The following is a 19,525-nucleotide window of genomic DNA, read 5'->3' as shown; positions in this document are numbered from 1 at the left end:
AAAAGCAGCAGGAGTCATAAGAACTCATTAAGACCAATTAATATATCAATTATAATAAACGAGATCTGAAACTGTCAGAACAAATGTTTCCTGAAAGCTAACCATTTTAATGGGACATAGGAATGAGTGAAGTCAAGACGTTTGGCACATCTCCCAGAGTTGTGCCTTCAATAGGTGAGGAGCCACAACAAAGAAAGGCCTGCTGCACACTCTCACAGATCCCACCTCACTCACTCACAATGTTGTGTATCCGGTAGACTTCAGGACTTCATACAGGGAGGCCCATGTTCAAAACCCTGAGGTCTTTGGAGGAAGGATGGAACAAATGTGAGAAGCAAGGACAGGGCTTTCATATAATAATGGGTAGGTGTGATGTCAACCACCAAAGTGAGACACTGAATTCTTAGTGTGGGTCTTCTGAACACTATAAAACAGTAGTATCACACTAATTGACTGTAAAAAGCAGACTACTCCTTTTCTGAACAGTCAATACTACCATTACTGCACACCACAAGGATCTGAATGATCTACTCTGTGATATGGCTGGGTACAAGGTTACAGTCTTCTGTCCAGGTATTCATGCCATCAATATTTTGCACACAAGTACGTGTAACAAAACCCCAACTGTTTATGCATTTTCAAAAAAATGAAAGGTGATTACTGATCACCTTTAATCAACAACAGGAGTGGGTGGGGGCTGCACTAACAAGGGGTACTGCAGAATCCGTGTACTCATGTTGCATGGGGCCCAGCCCCTCTGCCCTTGTTCTCCTCCACCCCCTGGATTTTTCTGGTCAGTGTATTTGGGGCATGTGAACTCCCATTTTGTGCTGAGCACCCAAGAAGGATGGGCAGACCTTATGAGAGATTCATGTTGCTTTTTTAGGCGCAACACAGAAAGTTCCTACACACTCTCTGAAAGATCCATGTGGCGGCTGGCGGTCTGTCATTGCTCCTATACATATCCAGGACACTGCGTCATGATGCAGTCATTAAGTGATTCATGTGTGAACCAGTCCTCGGACTGTTGCTGTCATGTGCAAAGCTCAACTCTCTTTCTTCTGACAGTAAGCAGATTCCTGCTTTCCTAGCAGCAGCAGCAGCCAGGGACTGTAAGTCATGGCTGTGTGGGAAGGACTTTGCACAGAACAAAACTGTTGCCAGACGGCAGGGACAGTGCAGTTTGAATGCTGATCTCACTGCAGTGTGGGTGGGTCTATTAAAAGCAACATGCCAGCAAGGCTGTTGGACATGCAGAGGCCTAGAAAGAGGGCTGAACTATATCTGATTAGCCAGTGTGCACATAGAGTTGAAGGCAGAGGAGAAGGAGGCACTGAGGAGTGAGACCAACCTGGCACTGAACCTAGCTAGGACTACAGTACATGAGCCTTTGCTTCCCCTTTGTGGTACTCCCGTTATTACGCAATTAGTTATGCATTGGAAACCAGGGGCAGGAGGGGGATGCTTATGACTGGAGTTTAAGCATCTCTTCCCCACAAACAAACAGGGATAAAATTTGCAATAAAAGATAAGGAGTTTATGCTGTAATTCACCAATGCTATAGTTTCCACCTCTTTGTTCTCTGCTTAAGTTTATCTTGATATAATCAAGATTGTTAACTATTTTGGCAAGGAGTCTGTTTGGATATCCCCAGGAGCTTTAATGGTGACAGGCACCAGCAGATTATCCTTAAAAGCCATTATCTCTTCCTGCCTCATCAGCCTGCATCAAGATAACATTAATCTTTCCTTTCTTAAGAAACTTGCTTACTTAGTGGAGTTGAACTCAGAATGCATGTCTGAGACAGTTCACAAGAAGGTCAGTGTAACTGTTTATTTTCCAAAGCAGGGAGGTGCATCAAATATACAAACCTTCATAATTACATCTTAATTCTGGATCACCAAATGCTATTTATCAAAAATAAATATCAGCGTAATGCTGTAGTTTCAGTCCGTTTCGCTAAAGCTCTGTGCAATTTATCCTCTTGGTTTTCTGCATTGTGCCTGTGGCTCCCTAAATCCCTGCTTTGAAATGGATATTTCAGTGTGCATGTGTGTGTATTTTGGAAAAGGTGAGCAGTGCTTTCTCTTAGGACATTATAAAAGTGAACGCTTTGGGGCGTAAGAGTAGGCACACCTCAATTTTAATTCGAATGTGCTTCAGCAAGCAAAAGTTTGGGAAACACTGGTCTAAAGACTGAAGTATGGTTGTTGTTGTTGTTATCATTTATTAAATTTGTATATCGCCCTTCATCTGTAGATCTCAGGGCAGTTCACAAAATTAAATTACAACATAAAAAACACTATTACTCATAATTAAAAGGCAAAGAGGTAGGCTCACTGAAGAACAGAAGGAGGGCAACACAACTTCATCTCTCTTTCAGGGGTTCAGGTTGCCTCCCTGAGAGCAAAATTGGCACCTGCTAACTGAAGAGCAAAGCTATGCAGTCCTGTTCTGAACTCTGACCCTTCTGTTAAAGGCTGAAGCAGCAGAGGGCTACCTTAGAATATATATTGCAAAGCTTCCTCATGGCCACAACCATGTCATCCTGCATCAGAAGCCATCCGATGAAGAATGGCCATCAGGAAAACATAAGCTAATGAATGCTGACAATATAGTCTATACTCCATGGATGTTCTAGGATGAAGTTAATGCAGAGTAATCAAAAGTCTACCAAACAGACCGGCATCCGCAACTGTTATACTGTGTCAAAACAGTAAGATAAACAGCCAATTCTCAGGCTGCCTGCTCGGTCGGTAGAGAAGTAAAGAAGATAGCCTTTGACTACATGTACTTTGTTGCCAAATTGCTTTACGTTCAAGAGGCACTTCTGTTTAAACTAATTTCTTGATTTCCTTAAAGCAGATGTGCACCCTGTGAAGTTCTTGAGGAAGCTGCCAGCTGGCAGATTTCCCCCGCTTACACAGCCAAAGAAGAGTATGTAGTAGCTTGGGCAATTCTCTCCCCGCACCCCACCCATTATGTTTTGAGTATGCTTAGTCAGTATTCTTTAAAGCAGGGAGAAACAACATAGTGCCCTACAGATGTTGTTGCACTCCAGCTCCCATTAGCCCCAGCCAGCATGGGCAATGGGCCAAGATGAGGGGATCGGTAGTCCTGCAACATCTGGAGGACAGTAGGTTTTTTATTCCAATGCGAATAGTAGGTACCAGACCCCCAGTTTGAATTTGGGCCACCAGTTGGTGCAAACCATTAAAGACACTTCAGTCCTGATGTGTATATGGCCCCAATACCTGCTATTTGCTTTTTAAAAGTTATTCAAACCATTTCTACTTTCATGCTCCCATGATCTACCTGCAGCTAAGTTCAAGAGCCATAAATGATATTGGCCTAGACAACAGAACATTGCATGTGCCTATCAACACGTCTAGGCTGCAAACACAGGATAGATTTAATTATCACTTGTCCCCAAGCAACTCTGACCATTCTAATTCTCTGGCAGACACTTATCAGCACTTCCAGTTTGTTAAACTGACTGCACAGAGGCTGCACCAGTAAAAGATTCTAAGTCTTCATTGCTTCATTCCACCCCAAACAAACAGTTCCAAAATTCTATGGAAAAATAAACACCAGTGTTGCACAAAAGCATGCAATAAAAATAGCACAAGGTATTTCAGCAGTGTCCTATACTTTGAGAAGGTATTAAAAATCCAAACAACTTGAGATATGATGTTTCTTGCTCTGTAGGTTGATCCTCAAGCTGTTTTTGCTGCTGCAGTCAGATACGAAGGCCCAAATATGAGCACTAAACAAGCAAACAGTGTCATCCAAGCCTCTAATTAAGCTACAGAGGCTTCTGGTGTCAGAGACCATAAACCTGAAATAGCTGCCCTTCCTTTATGTGTTTTACTGAACACATAGAGTGCAGAAAGGGAGGAGAGGGGAGGGGAGCTTTGCCAAGTTCCTGTTTCAGGAAGCCTGATCAGACAAATTCCTTCGCCATCAAGGTTCTGCACAGAACCTACCAGAAAACAGAAATGCCATCAAGGGGCTTTGTTTATTTATTCATGTGGTTCTTGCAGAAACGACACCCAAGGTGGTGTAAAATGATAGAAATCAAAGAATAACACAATCACTAAATTGTAAAATAAAAATAAAAATGCAACAATATAAAAAGAATCTACAAACCAGACTAAAACATTTAATCCACCTTCAGGGGATTTTAAAATGAAGTATGATCAATTAATCTATAAATTTAAAAATTATTTTCATATTACCAACGCCTCAACCTTTTTGAAATATTGAAGGAAATGCGGGTTAAATGACCACCACAGCAAAAATTGCTGGTGATTCCTAGAAGGAAAGGTGGCCTTTAATATTTTATATTGCTCTCCAAATGCCACTTATGACTCCAGAATGAAAATAACCTTTACAAACCCACAACTGTGACCTTAGTTTGCTGCCTCAAAGCTCGAAATGTATCCCCACCAAATATGGCTTTATGGCTCAATCCTATCTCCCAATTATTCACAAGGCAGGCTTGCTGTTATTAAAGTGAATGTATGATTTCTGCCTTAGCCAATTTCCCCACCTATTAAACCAGGCTTCATCCTGAATTACGGGCTTCATCCTACATACATCACAAAAGAGGGGGAGGGTTGACCCAAGATACTTCTCATTCCAAAATGGACCATGACAACTTACTTGTGGCTAAACATGAAGTTAACTGGCATAGCTAAGTTATTTTTGTTCTCTCTCTCTCTCTCTTCCCGCATCCATGAATTTTGCTACTGCAGGCTAATAGCAATGTCATTGAGTTTTATGAGTCAATAATTGGCTTCCTAACCTTTGATAAGAGTACAAGGGCAGGTAATTATTACTGTAGCGTGCATTCTCCCCCCCGCCCGCCATAGTCAAGAGTCTGACAACTCTTTCATTAAAATGTCAGCCTAGCCAGGTCTGGTGCTGCTGTCTGCTAAAATGTCAGGAGACAGGTCCCTGGTCCCTCTCTAAACAGCAGGGCTGTGAGACCACACATGCTGCTCCCCGCAGATGGCCAGTCTGTCTAGCCAGCTACCCAGCATCTGGCAAGACACATTTTTTGCTTCTTCAACAGAAAAAGGAAGAGAAAAACCCTTGCAGGATGGTGTGAGAATTAACAAAAGGGAGACGCAAGGTTTATTCCTGGGATGTGTCGTGAGAACTGATCATGATGCTTTGTGGCGCATCTGAAGTTTATCTTCCTGTTTCCTTCTCCTTTCCCCCCTTGCTTCATTTCTGTTTCTGTTTCTTTTACTTCATTATTATTTCATTTGGTGTCCTCTACTCTGGGTCACTGAAGGGATTGTATGCACATGAAGGTGACAGGTGGTTAATGAAGGGCCCTGTGTGAGAGTCAGGGAAGCGAAGATCTCTCAGGGTGAGTGGGTGGCAGAAGAAAGGGAAGCTCCCAGGTGAGAGCAGGGAGGGGCGTTGCATCCTTTGCTGGCACCTGGGGTACGTGATTACACTCACAGGTGTGGTGTGGGGAGGGTGGACAAAATTTGCAGCACCAACCCAGCCCTCACTGATGCTGCAGGACGGGCGTGGAGCATGGAAGGCTCATGGGGCCACACTGTGCTGCCTGCCCACCTGTGTGGAGGGGAAGCCCAGGCCCTTGGTGGGTGCATCCCCCCCCAACACTCACCTGGTGGCCATTTAGTGAGGGGGCCATGGGTGCAGTGGCAAGGCAAGACTGGGCCCCAGGGCCCAGAGACCCCTGGCAGCATGCAGGGTGGGACGGAGATCCCTCCATAGGGGTGCCCTCAAAATCATGTGTCCGGGGCTACGGTCTCCACACTGTGCTCCTGTTTCCACCCCTTTTGTGTGAGACAAGGATAAAGATCTAACTCCGAGAGAGGTTTTTTCTTTCTTTCTCAGTTTTCTTTCTATTAGCTTTAATAAAAAGCTTCAATAAAATTTTATGGGGGTGGGGGAGACTCCAAAATTGGGGGGGGGGGGAGGAGATGAGAGGTATCTGTTGCAGGCCAATTGTTTTCATTCATTTTCTTCTCCAATAGGAGTATTTAAAGACCTGGCATCTCAAAGAAAGCATACCTTGGTGGGTGCATCCACGACAGCACCTTGGTTAACGAGGACCTCGGCCACGTTGACTCGGTCTTCTTGTGCAGCCAGGTGGAGTGGAGTCAGGCCACTCTGTAAATCAGACACAGCAAATTAGTTTCTTACAGAAGGGACACTTGGCATCACAGAATGATAGGACTGCAGAGTTGGAAGGGACCACAAGGATCATCTAGTCCAACCCCCTGCAATCAAATTCTGATGTGCAACAAGACTTTTGGTCTCTCCCTGTGCTTAGCACAGGCACCCCCAAACTCGGCCCTCCAGATTTTTTGGGACTACAACTCCCATCATCCCTAGCTAACAGGACCAGTGGTCAGGGATGATGAGAATTGTAGTTCCAAAAGATCTGGAGGGCCGAGTTTGGGGATGCCTGGCTTAGCAGAAAATGTCCCTGTGATATGCCAACACTTTACAGTAGATGGAACCTTGGTTTTCAAACGTCTCCGTTGACGAATGTTTCGGAACTCGAACACCGAAAAGCTGCTTTGGATTTCAAACACTTTTCGGAAGTCAAACATGCTTTGCGGCTTCCGTTTTGAGTTTCCCTATTGTATTGAGTTTTCGGTTTTTGAACATTTCAGAACTCAAACAGACTTCCGGAATGGATTACATTAAAAAACTGAGGTTCCACTGTATTAAACATGCCCCATTACAGGTTATGGTAACAAATGAGCAGACTCACATCAGTGTACCAGTCACCGTTATTTTATAAAAGAAATGTTATTTTTGTGTACCATTGGAATAAAATGCACTACAACACATTGCTAGTCCATCATTAAAAACCTCATGGTTTATTTCTTCTCACCATTTAACCTGTTATGTAGGAGGCTAGTCAAGAGCATTGCAATTCATGTCCAGAGTCTTGCAGCTAGCCACAACCTAGCATATAGGAAAGTGCTTTTTGAATGTTCAAAGATTAGATTTGTTCCCTCATCAACTCAGCAGCGTCAGTCACTTTTAAGATCTGGTACTTTGTGTCTCTCTGCTACCCCACTGTGGACTTGCTGAGCTTTGCTGAAAGTGTATATGACAGAGCAGAAAGTGACAGATGATTTAAGATGTGGACTTAAGCAGTAAATTTGTTGACAAAGCTCTTTTCTCATAGACCCAAGTCCCTCCTGTTAAACTGAACAGCGTCCAGGCAGCTCACACCTTAACATGGTTTTCTGAATTAGACTTGCTGCCAATTCAAGCTGGTTAGAAATTAAAACATCCCAATTTTGTTCAGGCGAAAGCGAGGCCTTCCCTTCCCTGAATTTTGACATGTTGATTTGAAATGTACTCAACCTAAGCTTTTTACGCAAACACAAACATATACAAACATCTATAGAAACATAATATATGCACACAGCCTGATATTTCAAAAGTTGTGTAACAACACCCACCCTTTCCTCTTTGCTTTTAATTAAGTCAGGGCAAACTTTCCAACAAATATGAAATAAACACACAGGCCACCCAAACTTGATGAATATTCATGGCAACGTAATATACTCAGTAGCTTTATCAAATAGCAGGCACTCTCCACAAGGCGGTTTCATTGTGAACTTGCTGCTGGCTGCTCATTTTGCACAGCATCCACATATCACTGTTGGCATTGAAACTGCACAATTCCCCCCCAAAATGTAATTTGGATTTACCTGTTCTGCACACTTTTTTTTTAACTCACTGGATTTTTCGTGGAAACCGTAAATCCAGATTAAATAGGAAAATATAATGGGAAAGGTGTTTGTATGAGGATGGATGGAGTGGAAAACTTCAGTGTGTAGTTAGCAATATATGAGCACATGACAAACTTCTGTGTGGAAACGCTCCAAGAATCTGACCAAGAATGCTACCTAGTTGGAATAATAATGTAACAGGGAGCACATTGAGGCTGAAGCATTGCATGAATAGGCAGTGAAGAAAGACAGTGCAGGTCTAGCAAGCTCTGACGCTGTTCCTGTTCATACCTCCTCCCCAAGAAGTACACCTATGGCCTTTTTGGTGCCAGGTGAATGAAACAAAACTTTATTTGCATCAGCCATAGGCCATAGCAACAAAAGAACACTGCAATATACACAGAACAGAAATAAAAAGTCGATTATATAAAACATATATTATATAAAACACTGTCAAATAGTGGATCTTATTCTGATTGCCCCAGCTAAAAACCCTGCAACCTTTGCTGTCACCTGCTCATCTTGATCTGCCAAGAGAAAGGACACTGTAGCAGTGGTTGGGCGACCCGGAATGGACAATAAAAGAGGGGTGATAATCTCATTCCTCAAGTCTTTATAAAGAGTGCAAGCCAGAGGGGCACGCGCCACCGATTCGGTGCTACCATCTCCACAGGGACATAAGCGTTTTTTGTGTGGAATCTGTTGGAATCGTCCCTCAAGTACAGCCGAGGGCAGTACATTCAACCTTGCAAGAGTAAAAGCATATCTATATTTTGGGATTGCTAGGTTATGCAGATAGGGCGCCAGAGAATCAAAATGGGAAGGTGAATTTATGGCATGCCTTTCTCTGGTGTCATTACAGATAAGGAGTGAGCTGTACATAGCAAACAAGCAAAGGGGAAATGGCTGCTGAGCTGCACCCACCATTGTGAGGCCTGAGGAGGTGATGATGATGATGCCTCTCCAGCTGCTGTTATTGGCTGTGGACATCCTGTGATGTCACAAAAGCACATGGAAGCTCAGTGGATATACAAAAGCAGCCCAAGGGGAAAGCCCAAGGCAAAACCTTGAAGAGGATATGGTGGACAACAGCTGTGTTATTCAGTACTTGGCGGCAAATGGAAAGAGGCCATCATCCATCAATGAGATGCTGTGGAGCAATGAGAAGGCAAGTATACCTGCTGAGCAGGACCGAAACTTGAAAGTGGCAGATATCCATGGTTGGAAGCTGGCGATGGACCTGGCAGAAGCTGTGATTAGCATGTGGAAGCCTGGGATGCCGCAGGGCTGAAGGAGGCTGAAGTTTGTGCACATAAGCTGGTTGAAATTCACCTTCAGAAGGCCATTGACAAAAGCTGTGTGGATATTTGTGGGTTGATGCTGGGGTAAGTATGAATGGTGAGTGTGGACATAGGTCACCCACCAGACATGGTATGCCTGGGAATTGCATGTTCAGATAGCGGTGTAGGCTGCCCTCCAGGCTCTGGGCGAATGAACCACTGGATATTCATGGGTGGAAGCCAGCGGAGGTTGGCAGGCTGGCCAGTGGAGGTGGCTGGATGATAACTGTTGAATGAGGGCCATTCCCCTCACCGTATCTGTGTTTGCCTTTCATGGATGTCACAAGCTGACGAGGCTTTCCCCAAAAGCAGCAATGAAGGGGACAGCAGAGCTTAAGCAAGCCATCTTCTACTTCTAAATCAAGGTATTTCTACATACATCTAAGTAACGTTCATGACATTCCCCTTTCCAGTACCAGGATGGGAGGCTGTGCAGATGCGTCCCTAAGCAGTTGCCGTGGGCTACAAACTTCCTGTGATGTCACAAATGGACAGGGTGGCTGAGGGGGAAGAGGCAGTTACTAGTGGGAGGTGGCTGGAAGAAGGGCTGGAAGAACCCAGTAGAAGGTTCAGGGGAAGTTGGGGTAGGTAGGCAGGGCCAGCTGGCTATGCAGAAGTTGAATATGGGCTGGGCTGACTCCCTTCTGTCTACTTGCATTGCCAACGTTTTGTTCTCTCATGGCTCCTGTACCTGTCTCTTTTTTTTATAATAATATTTATTAGTTTTCCAACAAATTGAACACAACACTACAAAAAACCAAAAACATACAACAATACAATACAATACAAAAAAAACAAAAACTGCAAAACACTAACATACAACTAACAAAACAAAACAAAAACCATTTAAAACACAGTCCAATTTCAATATCTTATCTTTCTTCACTAATTTCCACGACCTCCTCGCACCTCCCTTTTTGTATTCCACTTCTATTAATTGTTTCAGCAATTCCTTTCCATCTTCCTCTGTTTTCTATCCTATAATTGTCTTGACACATTCTAACCTTATTTTTCCCTTTAATGCTCTATTAATCTATTTATACTTAATTCCTTATAACATTTCTACTAAAGCCATATAACTTCATTCCAAAATTTTTCTAACATTCATGTACCTGTCTCGCCTAGATCGCTTGGCAAGAGCCCCGGCCCTTTAATGGTTCCTGCATTTCTGCAGAGCGCCCAAAACCACGGAAAATAAAATGAAAAACAAGAACCCTGCCAGGCGTCCCTGCGCCCACTTGACCCCGCACATGCTCCTTTGCAACATCCGAAGCTGACGGTAGCTGGGAAGGCGTGCCAGGTGAATAAATTTTCACTTTCCCAGGCATTCTAAGATAATTTTAAGATTTCTAATGTTTTTAGCTCTCCTGTGCCAATTTAAGTTTTGCTGTTGCTTGTTTTACCGTATTCATTCAGTTTTATACTGAGATTGACCTTGATCTGTTAAATTTTCAGAGCTCTTGTAGATTGGTCCCCCCCCCCCAGCTTTTATTGTTAAGTATCCAGTGGGTATTGTCGACTGGGCAATATACATTATGCTGGCTTTTGAAGTTGCACCTGTTTACACAGGCATTCCTTTGATCACTCAACCTGAGCTTCCTGTTTTAAATGCCGTGCTATTTTTATTGCATAATTGAATTATGGATGTTTTTTTAAAAAAACTTTTAATTGGATTGTTTTATTGTGCATTTTAATTATGGATGGATGGATAGTTCAAAGTTTGTAAAAGTCTGTTTTTGCATTAAGTACTGTATAAATGAATACATAAATATTGCCAATAAATCAATACTTGAGATAGTATCGATGCCAAACACAGTAATATACGTCTTTTTTGGGTGGTACTATACAACATCATCCCTCTCCAATCACAAACCCTAGCAAAAGGGGTTTCCCCTCTTCAAAAGTTGTCAGAATGCATACTGCCCAATAGACAATGTCTTCTGGATAGACAACAGGAAAATTGAGGTTAGATTCACACCATGTATTTAAAACACCACTGGGAGAAGTGCAGAGAGACGAAACACAAATAGATTTCCAAAGTCATTCAGGGTCTGGCTAAGCATTTTCAAAATGATTTCTCTATTCAGTGCGCTGCCTGGGTGGTTGAACTGAGCACTGTTCTGCAGGTGCACAAACAGAATGCTTTAAAACACACTGCAGCAGAGACAGCACTTGCGCATACTGCTTACAAGCCACCAGGAAGTCAAAGCCAGTGCTTGCATGGACAGGCAAGTAAGCAAGGGAACAAAGTGGGGACAATTTGCAGATAATTCTCTTCTTGTGCAAATGAAATACACCAACTGCACTTTTGGGCTTCATTTTCTGGACTTGCACCACAATCAGAAACCAAGTTGATCCACAGTAGTGATAGCAGAATAGGGGAAAGCTCTGTGCCAATGTCAGGGAAGACCAGTCCTGACAGCCAAGGGTTCCTGTATTGCTTCCTGATTTCTTTAAAGAGGAGGCACCTATAAAGGTTGTATATAGAGCTGCCTAAGGAGTAGTGAGTTGCCATTTGCCCCACACAATCATATTTAATAGAGGTTTCCTGTCACATACACTCCATATTTGCAAGTCATCCATGTCCTCCTCAGATGTCACCAGCTTGGAGCTCTCATCACCCATAATAACCATTGGCTATGCTGGTTGGGACCAATGGGAACTTGGGAGTCTGGCAACATCTCCTGCATTTCCCCCCACCCAGCAGTGTTTCCCCAGCCAGCTGCTTTTAGACGACAATTCCCATCATCCCTGACCACTGGTCCTGCTAGCAAGGGTTGATGGGAATCGTAAGTCCAAAAAGAGCTGGAGACCCAAGTCTGGGAAACTAGAGCACACAAAGAAGAAAACATACCTTGTTGCTAAGATTCACATTAGCATTTCTGGTGAGAAGCAATGACACCATGTCCACGTGGCCCTCCTGGGAGGCAAGGTGCACAGGAGCAATGCCCTGTCTGGTCACAGCATTTGCATCGGCACCATATTCCAGTAGCGTGGTTGCTATATCCATCTGGTTCTTCTTGGAAGCTATGTGAAGTGGTGTGTAGCCATTCTGCCAGTGCAAAAAAACCAAAATATTTGGGTCATCGGCTCATTCATAAAATACTAGGAATACTAACTTTCCCTCACGTCTCATGACTGCTTGTATTTTGAATTTTTTATATAAAAAACATCTCTATTTCATATGACCAACCTTTAGGATTTCTTGCATAATATGCTCACAGAGATTAGGATAAAAGCTTTTCTTTTTTACAAAAAAATCCTCTCATGTAAAAGAAACATTAAATAATATTTATTTCATTGATATGGTAACATATCACTTGCAGAATACCATAAAACAGCTATTTACTGATTTCCTTATTATTCCAGTCAGCTCAGGTAACGAGGAATCCTCAAGGGTACATAACATGAGGTTTGTTCTCATCTCTTTCCTGCCAAGCTGCCCTTGCAAAATGAAATCTGAAGGTAGGAACCTGATCCCACAACTACATGGAGGCAGAAGAGTTGGCCTAGTATGATCAACGAGGCCCAAAGCTGTGGACTAGAAGGTACAGACTACTGGCAATATTAGGAGAGACTGAAACACAACCCTTGAGAAGGTTAGTGGGGGGCTGCTCCTCCAAGACCACCTCAGCAACATAATGGAAAGCCCCACTTCCTCATGCGGCTCAACTGGTGCAGTGAGGTGGAGAGTTAGGGTCTCATGCTGTCTAGATTATGTCCCTGAAGGCCGGAGAGTGGAGATGTGAACCCATGTCCAATCTTGAGGGCAGGCTTATGGTTGCTTGTAAGGGAAAGAATGATTTGTGAGGATGGCCTATAGTACAGGCCTTCCAGAATTCCACAGTTTATCCTGAAGAATCTTCACTATCTGTTTTTCAAATTGTTTAAAGCAGTTCTACCCTGCAGCTTATTTGACTACATTCACAAGGGCACACACACACACTACAAGAAAACCTTAATTTAATCAACAGGAAAACAATTAATATCAGAAACTATTTCTAGTTTGAAGTTTTGCTTCTGAAACAGGTTGTTGAGGTAAGAAGAGGAAAAACAAGAGAGTGCCAGTAAGGTATATGTATGAGTAATAAGGGACAGTTTGAAAGGAAAGGCATCCAAGGTAAGCTGATGGGCATTTCATAGCAACATGGCATCTTCTAGCACCTTCTAAGTAAACAAATGCATTACAATGTGGTGTAAGCATAAGACTGGTGTGTGTTTTGCGGCTCTCGGGTAGATGAAAAGACCGGCATGCAACTCATGTGGCTATTAGTTTGATGGTTGCCTGAATGGCATTTCGGCAATATTGTTCTAATGGATCAAGGGAGAAGAAATGGTTAAAGAGGAGAAAGAGAGAGGCAAACCAGCGAGAGTGACAAAGAGCGTAAAGCCCTGTTGAGGGAGTCTATTTCAATGACAGCGATTGCACATTTTCTTATCATACTTAAATGTCTAATAGGAAGTCATCTGCCATCCCCATGTAATTTCTCATCTGACTGCACAACATGCAGCCTAAGGCAGTGGGGGAGTAGGGAGGCAATTATTAATCCCAAAAGTGATGGTGCTCGGTTTGGTTCACTTCTATGGCTCACGTGTCGAAACATGTCTTGTTCCAGGAAGCCTCTTGGCGGGCACCGAAACGCCAAAGTGGCAGCTGCTAACCCATTTGGTAAGAGGCGAGTGACTCCGGTGACCCGATCTATAATTTCTGGTTCTCTTTCAAGCCTGTAATGTTATCATTCTGGGTTTCAGAGAGCCACTGGCACTGGGTGCAAGGGCAGCTCCTGCTCCTAGGGAAGGAGGCACTCTCTTCTTCCTCTGCTTAGCAGCTTTCAGCATCAAACTAGGTCAGCATCCTGTCCCCTATATAAAGAGTGTGCTTATTTCATATCATTGCACCGCAATGCTAAAGATTTGGAAGCCAGCCCAATTTATTTCCCAAGGCACAGCAAAGGCGTATTTCCCATACAACGAGGCCCCGCTGATGCTTCGGGCTTTCTGCATGAATTTGACTTGCCTTGCCTTTCCAATGCATAATAACTGACCCACAGCTTATACTATGATTTCCCTCCATGATCTCTTTCGTCTCTGCTCATGCAAGAGGATCTGACATCTATGCATTTAATCACCCACTGGCAGGCAGTCCAAAGGGGTTTTGTTTTTTTAATGCAATTTTTCGTCGTCTTAAAATACATCTTGGAAAGTGGAGAGCTCTGTTGCAGAGATGGAAGAATTTATATACCCAGCCTATTTCGTTTTAAATCTGATGGGCAAATGAGTACAGTTTGATTACTGTTTTACCCTGCATTCTTAATCACTCATTTTTGCATTACCCTGCAACCCATCACTTTACAAAGCAGCCTTGCTGCCATTTGTCCAGGAGGGTAAAAAAAACCCCCAAACACATGCATTGTAAATGAATGCATCTCTGTAGAACAAAGTGGGGAACCTTTGATTCTTGTTGGACTCCCAGTTCTCATCATCCCTGGTTATTGGCCAGACTGGCTAACGGCAGTCAGATATCCAAAGACACATGGGGAGAGGGACACAGGTTTCCCATCCCTGGTGTAGAATGACCCTATGGCCTTGTATGAGCGTCATACTGAGGTGGGGATTTGGATATGGGCCCCAGTTCAACATTCCTAACCACAGCACCATCCAGCCTTTCTGCACTATCAGGTTCTAAGGCTGGCTTGCTAGGTCCACATGTATAGAAATCATGGCTCTGGAGCCTATGAACCTGCAAGACTGCTTGAGTACTGATCACAATTGTCTTTCCCAGGTCCGATGTCAGCACATGGCATCTCCAGGCAAGCGCCAGGGGACTGAGACCCCAGCAAGTCCCATCCCCATTGCCCGTGTACTGGACTGGTTGTGCCCTTTTAAAAAACACAAGCAAAGCCCCTTCCCATCCAACACCAAGAGCAGCTGTGGCAAAGGAGCGAGCTGTCATTTTTATTTTTAATCCCTCCCCAATGTCCCTGATGCAGCCTTGCTCTGAAGAGTAATTAGGGAGGGATTAAAGCGAAAGTTCTCTCCCACCCTCCTTCATTGCAGCTGCCCAGTTGACTTCTTGCTGCTGAGCAGCAAGGAAAAATAAAATTCTGCAAGGGGCCCAGCCAGCCAGTTCAGTGCACTTGGGTGAGTGGACCATTTTCATAATTTTTCTCCTTTGCCACCCACTCATTGCTGCAGGGACTGTGAGGCTGCTGCAGTGAGCGGCTGAATGAGCCATCGTCTTAACAATTCCCCAGTGCCCCAGACTGAGCAACACTACACTGGGAATTAAAGCACCAGCTTCCTCCCTTGCAGCTCCCTGTTCTTTGTAGCACTTACCTGATTTTGTGCCTAGTAAGGACATGCGAGGGACACTTTGTCCTCAACCCCAGCTTGGAGGCAGCCCTAGTCTTCCCCATCAGATTCACCAAAGCTTAACCAGCACCTTCCAGAAAAGCCTTTTGCTACCACCTGAGCATTTTTCAGTCTGACCTGCCTTAGAGAGTCACGGGAATTCTCAAACAAAACATTTCAGTGGGGTTTCTAAAGTATACGGCACATCTTTAATCAAAACCGTGCTGCCTTTTCTTGGGTTGTGATCAGACTAAGACTACAATCCTGTGCCCATTAGGGGGAGTAAGCCCAGTCAAACACTTCCAAGTAAACACACATTGGAGAGCATGAGAAAAATATGAAAAATGCTGGGAGATGCTGGGAGGCAGTCACGTAGGCGCTTTCCTGACTCCAATTATCACTTTATGTGATCTGATTTTTTAAAAAGTACCGATCTCCCAAACTATACCATGCGCAGAAATCCTTCACGGCATGTTGCCTGGTTTGCTCTAAAATGGTATGCATTGTTTGTTTGTTTTCAATTTCTAGGCAGTCCACACACATTTATGATGCCACATAGATGCCGGTGAAAAAGACAACAATCATGCAAGGATCTTACCTCATTTTTCATCAGCATAACTTCCCTTTCCCCCGACAAAAGGATTAAGGATAAACAAAATATATGCAGAAAAGCAGCCTGTTCGGGTGACATTTTGTCCTCAACTAGGAAACTGGGTGGCAGGAAGTAGAAAAGATCGGGAATTGGGGCCTTGGGTATTGTCACATTCTTTTCATACTTCCCTCATGTTCTCCTCCTTGCAGGAAGGAATGATCCAGGGAAAACCAATGTCTACAATAAAGTAGGACTTCCCTGACATTGTGAGATAAAATAATCTCCAGCTCAGGATCAGGGCTAAGACTCCCTCAAGTACTCTTCCTCTCCATCACCATCAGACTCCTGGGATTCCCAGTTAGGTTAATATATTAATGTCCCTGTAACCCAACAAGGGAAACTTGTAGTCTTCCAAATGTTGGTCTCTAACTCCTGTCAAGTCTGGCCAGCATAGTCAATAATAGGGGTGGATGAGAACTGTTGAAACATCTGGAAAGGTACAGATTCCTCATCTGTGCTTTAACCAGAGAAGAGGAAGGTCTCTTTGCTGAGGTACAATGAAGATATAAAGATGTCCCCTGGGACACCTGATACACCGAGCAATGGCACCCATATTTGTGCGAAGCCATTCTCAGGAAGGCTCATCAGGCCTAATCTCTAGGACATGTTGGGCTGCACGGCACCATATTTTACACAGAACAGACCCATTGAAATTAATGAGCTTGACTAAACTAGGTTGATTAATTGCATTGGATCTACACCGAGTAAAAGTTTGTGAAATACAACCCAGTTATTTCACAAAGCTTTCGTACTGATGTGGATGTGGCAGTCTCATTCTGTACAGCTGCCATGGAAAAAAGAGGATTTGAATTTAGTTTGTGTTTGTGACATTATTATTATTGGTTAGTTTATGGGAGGGTTCCCCCCCCCCTATTTTGAGCTGATGTCTGAACTGAATGGAGGATTACGTGTTTCAAACCCAAGTTAGGGAGATATATAATGGGGATAACTATCCTTCCCTCTCCTTAATGGAGGATTTTAGGCAACACCCATATGATCTTCTCATTATGGCTGTGACCAACAGAGGAGAATGTTTTCAGCAAAGTCCCTTATGCCACTGTCAAATATTTAAATATTTTTCTAACAACTTCTGCATCTGGAAGTGTGTAGACTGTTCCTGATCAGAGTTAGTAAGGTACATGGCAATTTGTCGAAAGGAAGGAATGTGGAACGGATGCTGTGGAATGGCTGCATAAAAGCTAACTATCTGGTCCTTCATCCCACAGAGCAAGCATGGGTACCTTTGCAGAGGCGTGAGGTGAGGCTCCCTGGTCCAAGAGAAGCAGTGCCACTTTCTGATTATCGTAATGTGCCGCGACATGCAGTGGAGTTAAACCACTCTAAAAATACGTGCAGAACAAACAGGCATTGTTAGAAAACCACTATACATTAAAAAAGAAAAAGAAAAAAAGAAATCTGGAGAATTAGGTTAATCTAGGTTTGGTGAGACTACTGTGGAACTAAACTAAGGTTTTGAAATGATAAATGACAACAAAGAAGACAGTACAACACAAACTACTTGATTTGTAGGTGGGTATTCTCCCTCTTTACTGCACTCCTGGCCTCAACAAACATACCAGGCATGAGAAATATATATTCACAGTACACTCCCATGCTTCTTGAGCATCAAAGTACCCATTCCATTATACGTTACAACCCTTCATGGGCTTTATCACTTCAGAAGTGGGGTTGGGGTGTGTGTGTGTAAATTTTTGAACGCTCTGAAATCTTGAAGACTAGCCCATCAAAGAGAATGCTTCTATAGTTTGGCCTCCTCTTGGACCTGATGGTTTTCTCTGTGTAGGAAGTATTTTTAAGTTGGGAAAGTGTTCAGCCCTGCAACTGAACCCACTCCAATGCATGTATTCTGAAGTTGTGCAGTCCATGAAAGCTTGTCTCGAATGGGGTGCAGAATTTTAATTCCATGTAAATGTTTTAAATATTCTGTGCACAATCACTGGTGTAACCCCTAGTAGAAGGTAGATTTTTTTTGGGGGGGAGGGGAAACCATCCAGAAACCACCACTCTGGCTCAGGGAGAATCCAAGACTGATGCTACAATAACCCAGAGATGCATAGGAAAATTGCAAATATCTAAGATATATCTGCTGCTGCGGTTGCTGCTACTGATAGTCAGTATTGGCTAACCATGGGAAGATCAGGACTGGGTATATTCTGCAGAAGCAGGGAGTGATTCTTGCCTGCCTCACCTTTCCAGCAGCATCTGGAGATGCATTCTTCTGAAGCAAGAGGTTGGCTACTTCAATTTTGCCGTACTTGGCTGCCACATGTAGAGGAGTAAATCCTTTCTGTAAGAGAAGCATTTCCATCAGCAATTCCCTTTTACCTCAGGGCCTTTCCCCTCCCAGACAGGGCATTTGCACACTCGGCTGATCTATGCCAGATACATTCGCAGGGCTGTGGTTCTTTGCCAGGGCAGAAGAGAAGATGGCACCGGGCACGACATTCAACAATAGCCAATTTTATTACATGGTGACACTTAAAGCTCCCTTACCTTAGTAGTTATGCTTAAGGATGCGCCGTGATCCATAAGGACTGATGCTACATCTTCATGTCCTTCCCGTGCTGAAAGGTGCAACGGTGTATACCCTGAAGTTGTGGGGGCGTTGGGAGACGCTCCTTGCTGTAACAGCTGCTGCACTATGTCAGCTTTTCCCAGTCGCGCAGAGATGTGCAGCGGTGTTTGGTCATCCTAAACACAAAGGGAAAAGGAGCCACATACAGGGAGTTCAACACTTGCACATACATATTACAGTACTAGTAAACAGCTTTCATAGTGACCAGTGGCAATAAATTGTATGGACAGCTTGTATCCTGTAGAGACCCTACGTGGAATGTGGTATGTACATTATATCAAATGCAACCCAGTTCTTGGACATGTTAGATCAGTCTTTCCCAACTGGCAGCCTTCTAGAGGTTGTTGGGCTACAATGTGCATCATCCCTGACCATAGGCCATGGAATTTAGGACTGGAACAGTCTAAGGTTGGAAAAGGCTGTTTTATGAAACCTGCAAAATATACGTATGCAGGCATGCATTCAATATTGACACACATTATTAACACTCCACCTTCCTGCTTCATTTGAGGCAGTTGAGCATATGGAAATGATCCAGTATTTAGAGACACTAATTCTAAGGCAGAAGGCGCCTAAGGCAGAAGGTATACGCAGGTCATACGCAGGACAGCTACATCCCCCAAGTCAGGCCATCCTAAGGCCAGCCAGGAGGAGCAGAATGTGAAGACTGCCAAGATTTCAGAACCTCAGAAGAGCCCACCCACCACTGCTATGATGCCCGCCCTGGAACCTGGAGAGACACCTGGAACCTGGAGAGACACCTGGAGAGAGTTTGGGGTGGACTGTCATGGGATGAAAGGAAGATATCTATACCTCTTGCTGTGTTCCTCCTTGCCTAATTCTT

The 19,525-nt window shown here is 43.8% G+C and overlaps 2 protein-coding genes across 40 annotated transcripts in view; one reads left to right on the top strand and one right to left on the bottom strand.

Annotated features, from left to right (window-relative positions):
- ANK3 (ankyrin 3) overlaps positions 1-19,525 on the bottom strand; it is a 401,108-nt gene that overhangs the window by 92,650 nt on the left and 288,933 nt on the right. For 33 of the 37 annotated variants that reach the window (XM_081190769.1, XM_081190787.1, XM_081190760.1 and 30 more), the window contains 5 exons: positions 18,600-18,797; positions 18,295-18,393; positions 17,327-17,425; positions 11,937-12,134; positions 6,058-6,156 (listed from right to left, as the gene is read on the bottom strand). In XM_081190769.1, coding sequence (XP_081046895.1) covers positions 6,058-6,156; positions 11,937-12,134; positions 17,327-17,425; positions 18,295-18,393; positions 18,600-18,797 — 693 coding nt within the window. The remainder of the gene's footprint in view (positions 1-6,057; positions 6,157-11,936; positions 12,135-17,326; positions 17,426-18,294; positions 18,394-18,599; positions 18,798-19,525) is intronic. The other 4 variants (XM_081190757.1, XM_081190762.1, XM_081190767.1 and 1 more) reach the window with 1 other exon arrangement.
- LOC308585316 (uncharacterized protein) overlaps positions 1-19,525 on the top strand; it is a 131,096-nt gene that overhangs the window by 107,108 nt on the left and 4,463 nt on the right. Inside the window, exons 1-4 of one of the 3 annotated variants that reach the window (XR_014007234.1) lie at positions 11,193-11,314; positions 12,522-12,681; positions 15,962-16,117; positions 17,312-17,444. The exons of 1 other annotated variant lie outside the window; for it this stretch is intronic. The gene's annotated coding sequence lies outside the window, so the exon portion shown is untranslated. Of the gene's footprint in view, positions 1-11,192; positions 11,315-12,521; positions 12,682-13,702; positions 13,752-15,961; positions 16,118-17,311; positions 17,445-19,525 lie in introns of those variants that run through there. One more of the 3 variants, XR_014007235.1, reaches the window with a different exon arrangement.

Source organism: Podarcis bocagei, assembly GCF_964188305.1.
Source record: "Podarcis bocagei genome assembly, chromosome: 4".
Lineage (NCBI taxonomy): Eukaryota > Metazoa > Chordata > Lepidosauria > Squamata > Lacertidae > Podarcis > Podarcis bocagei.
This window is presented reverse-complemented; position numbering and strand designations above follow the sequence as displayed.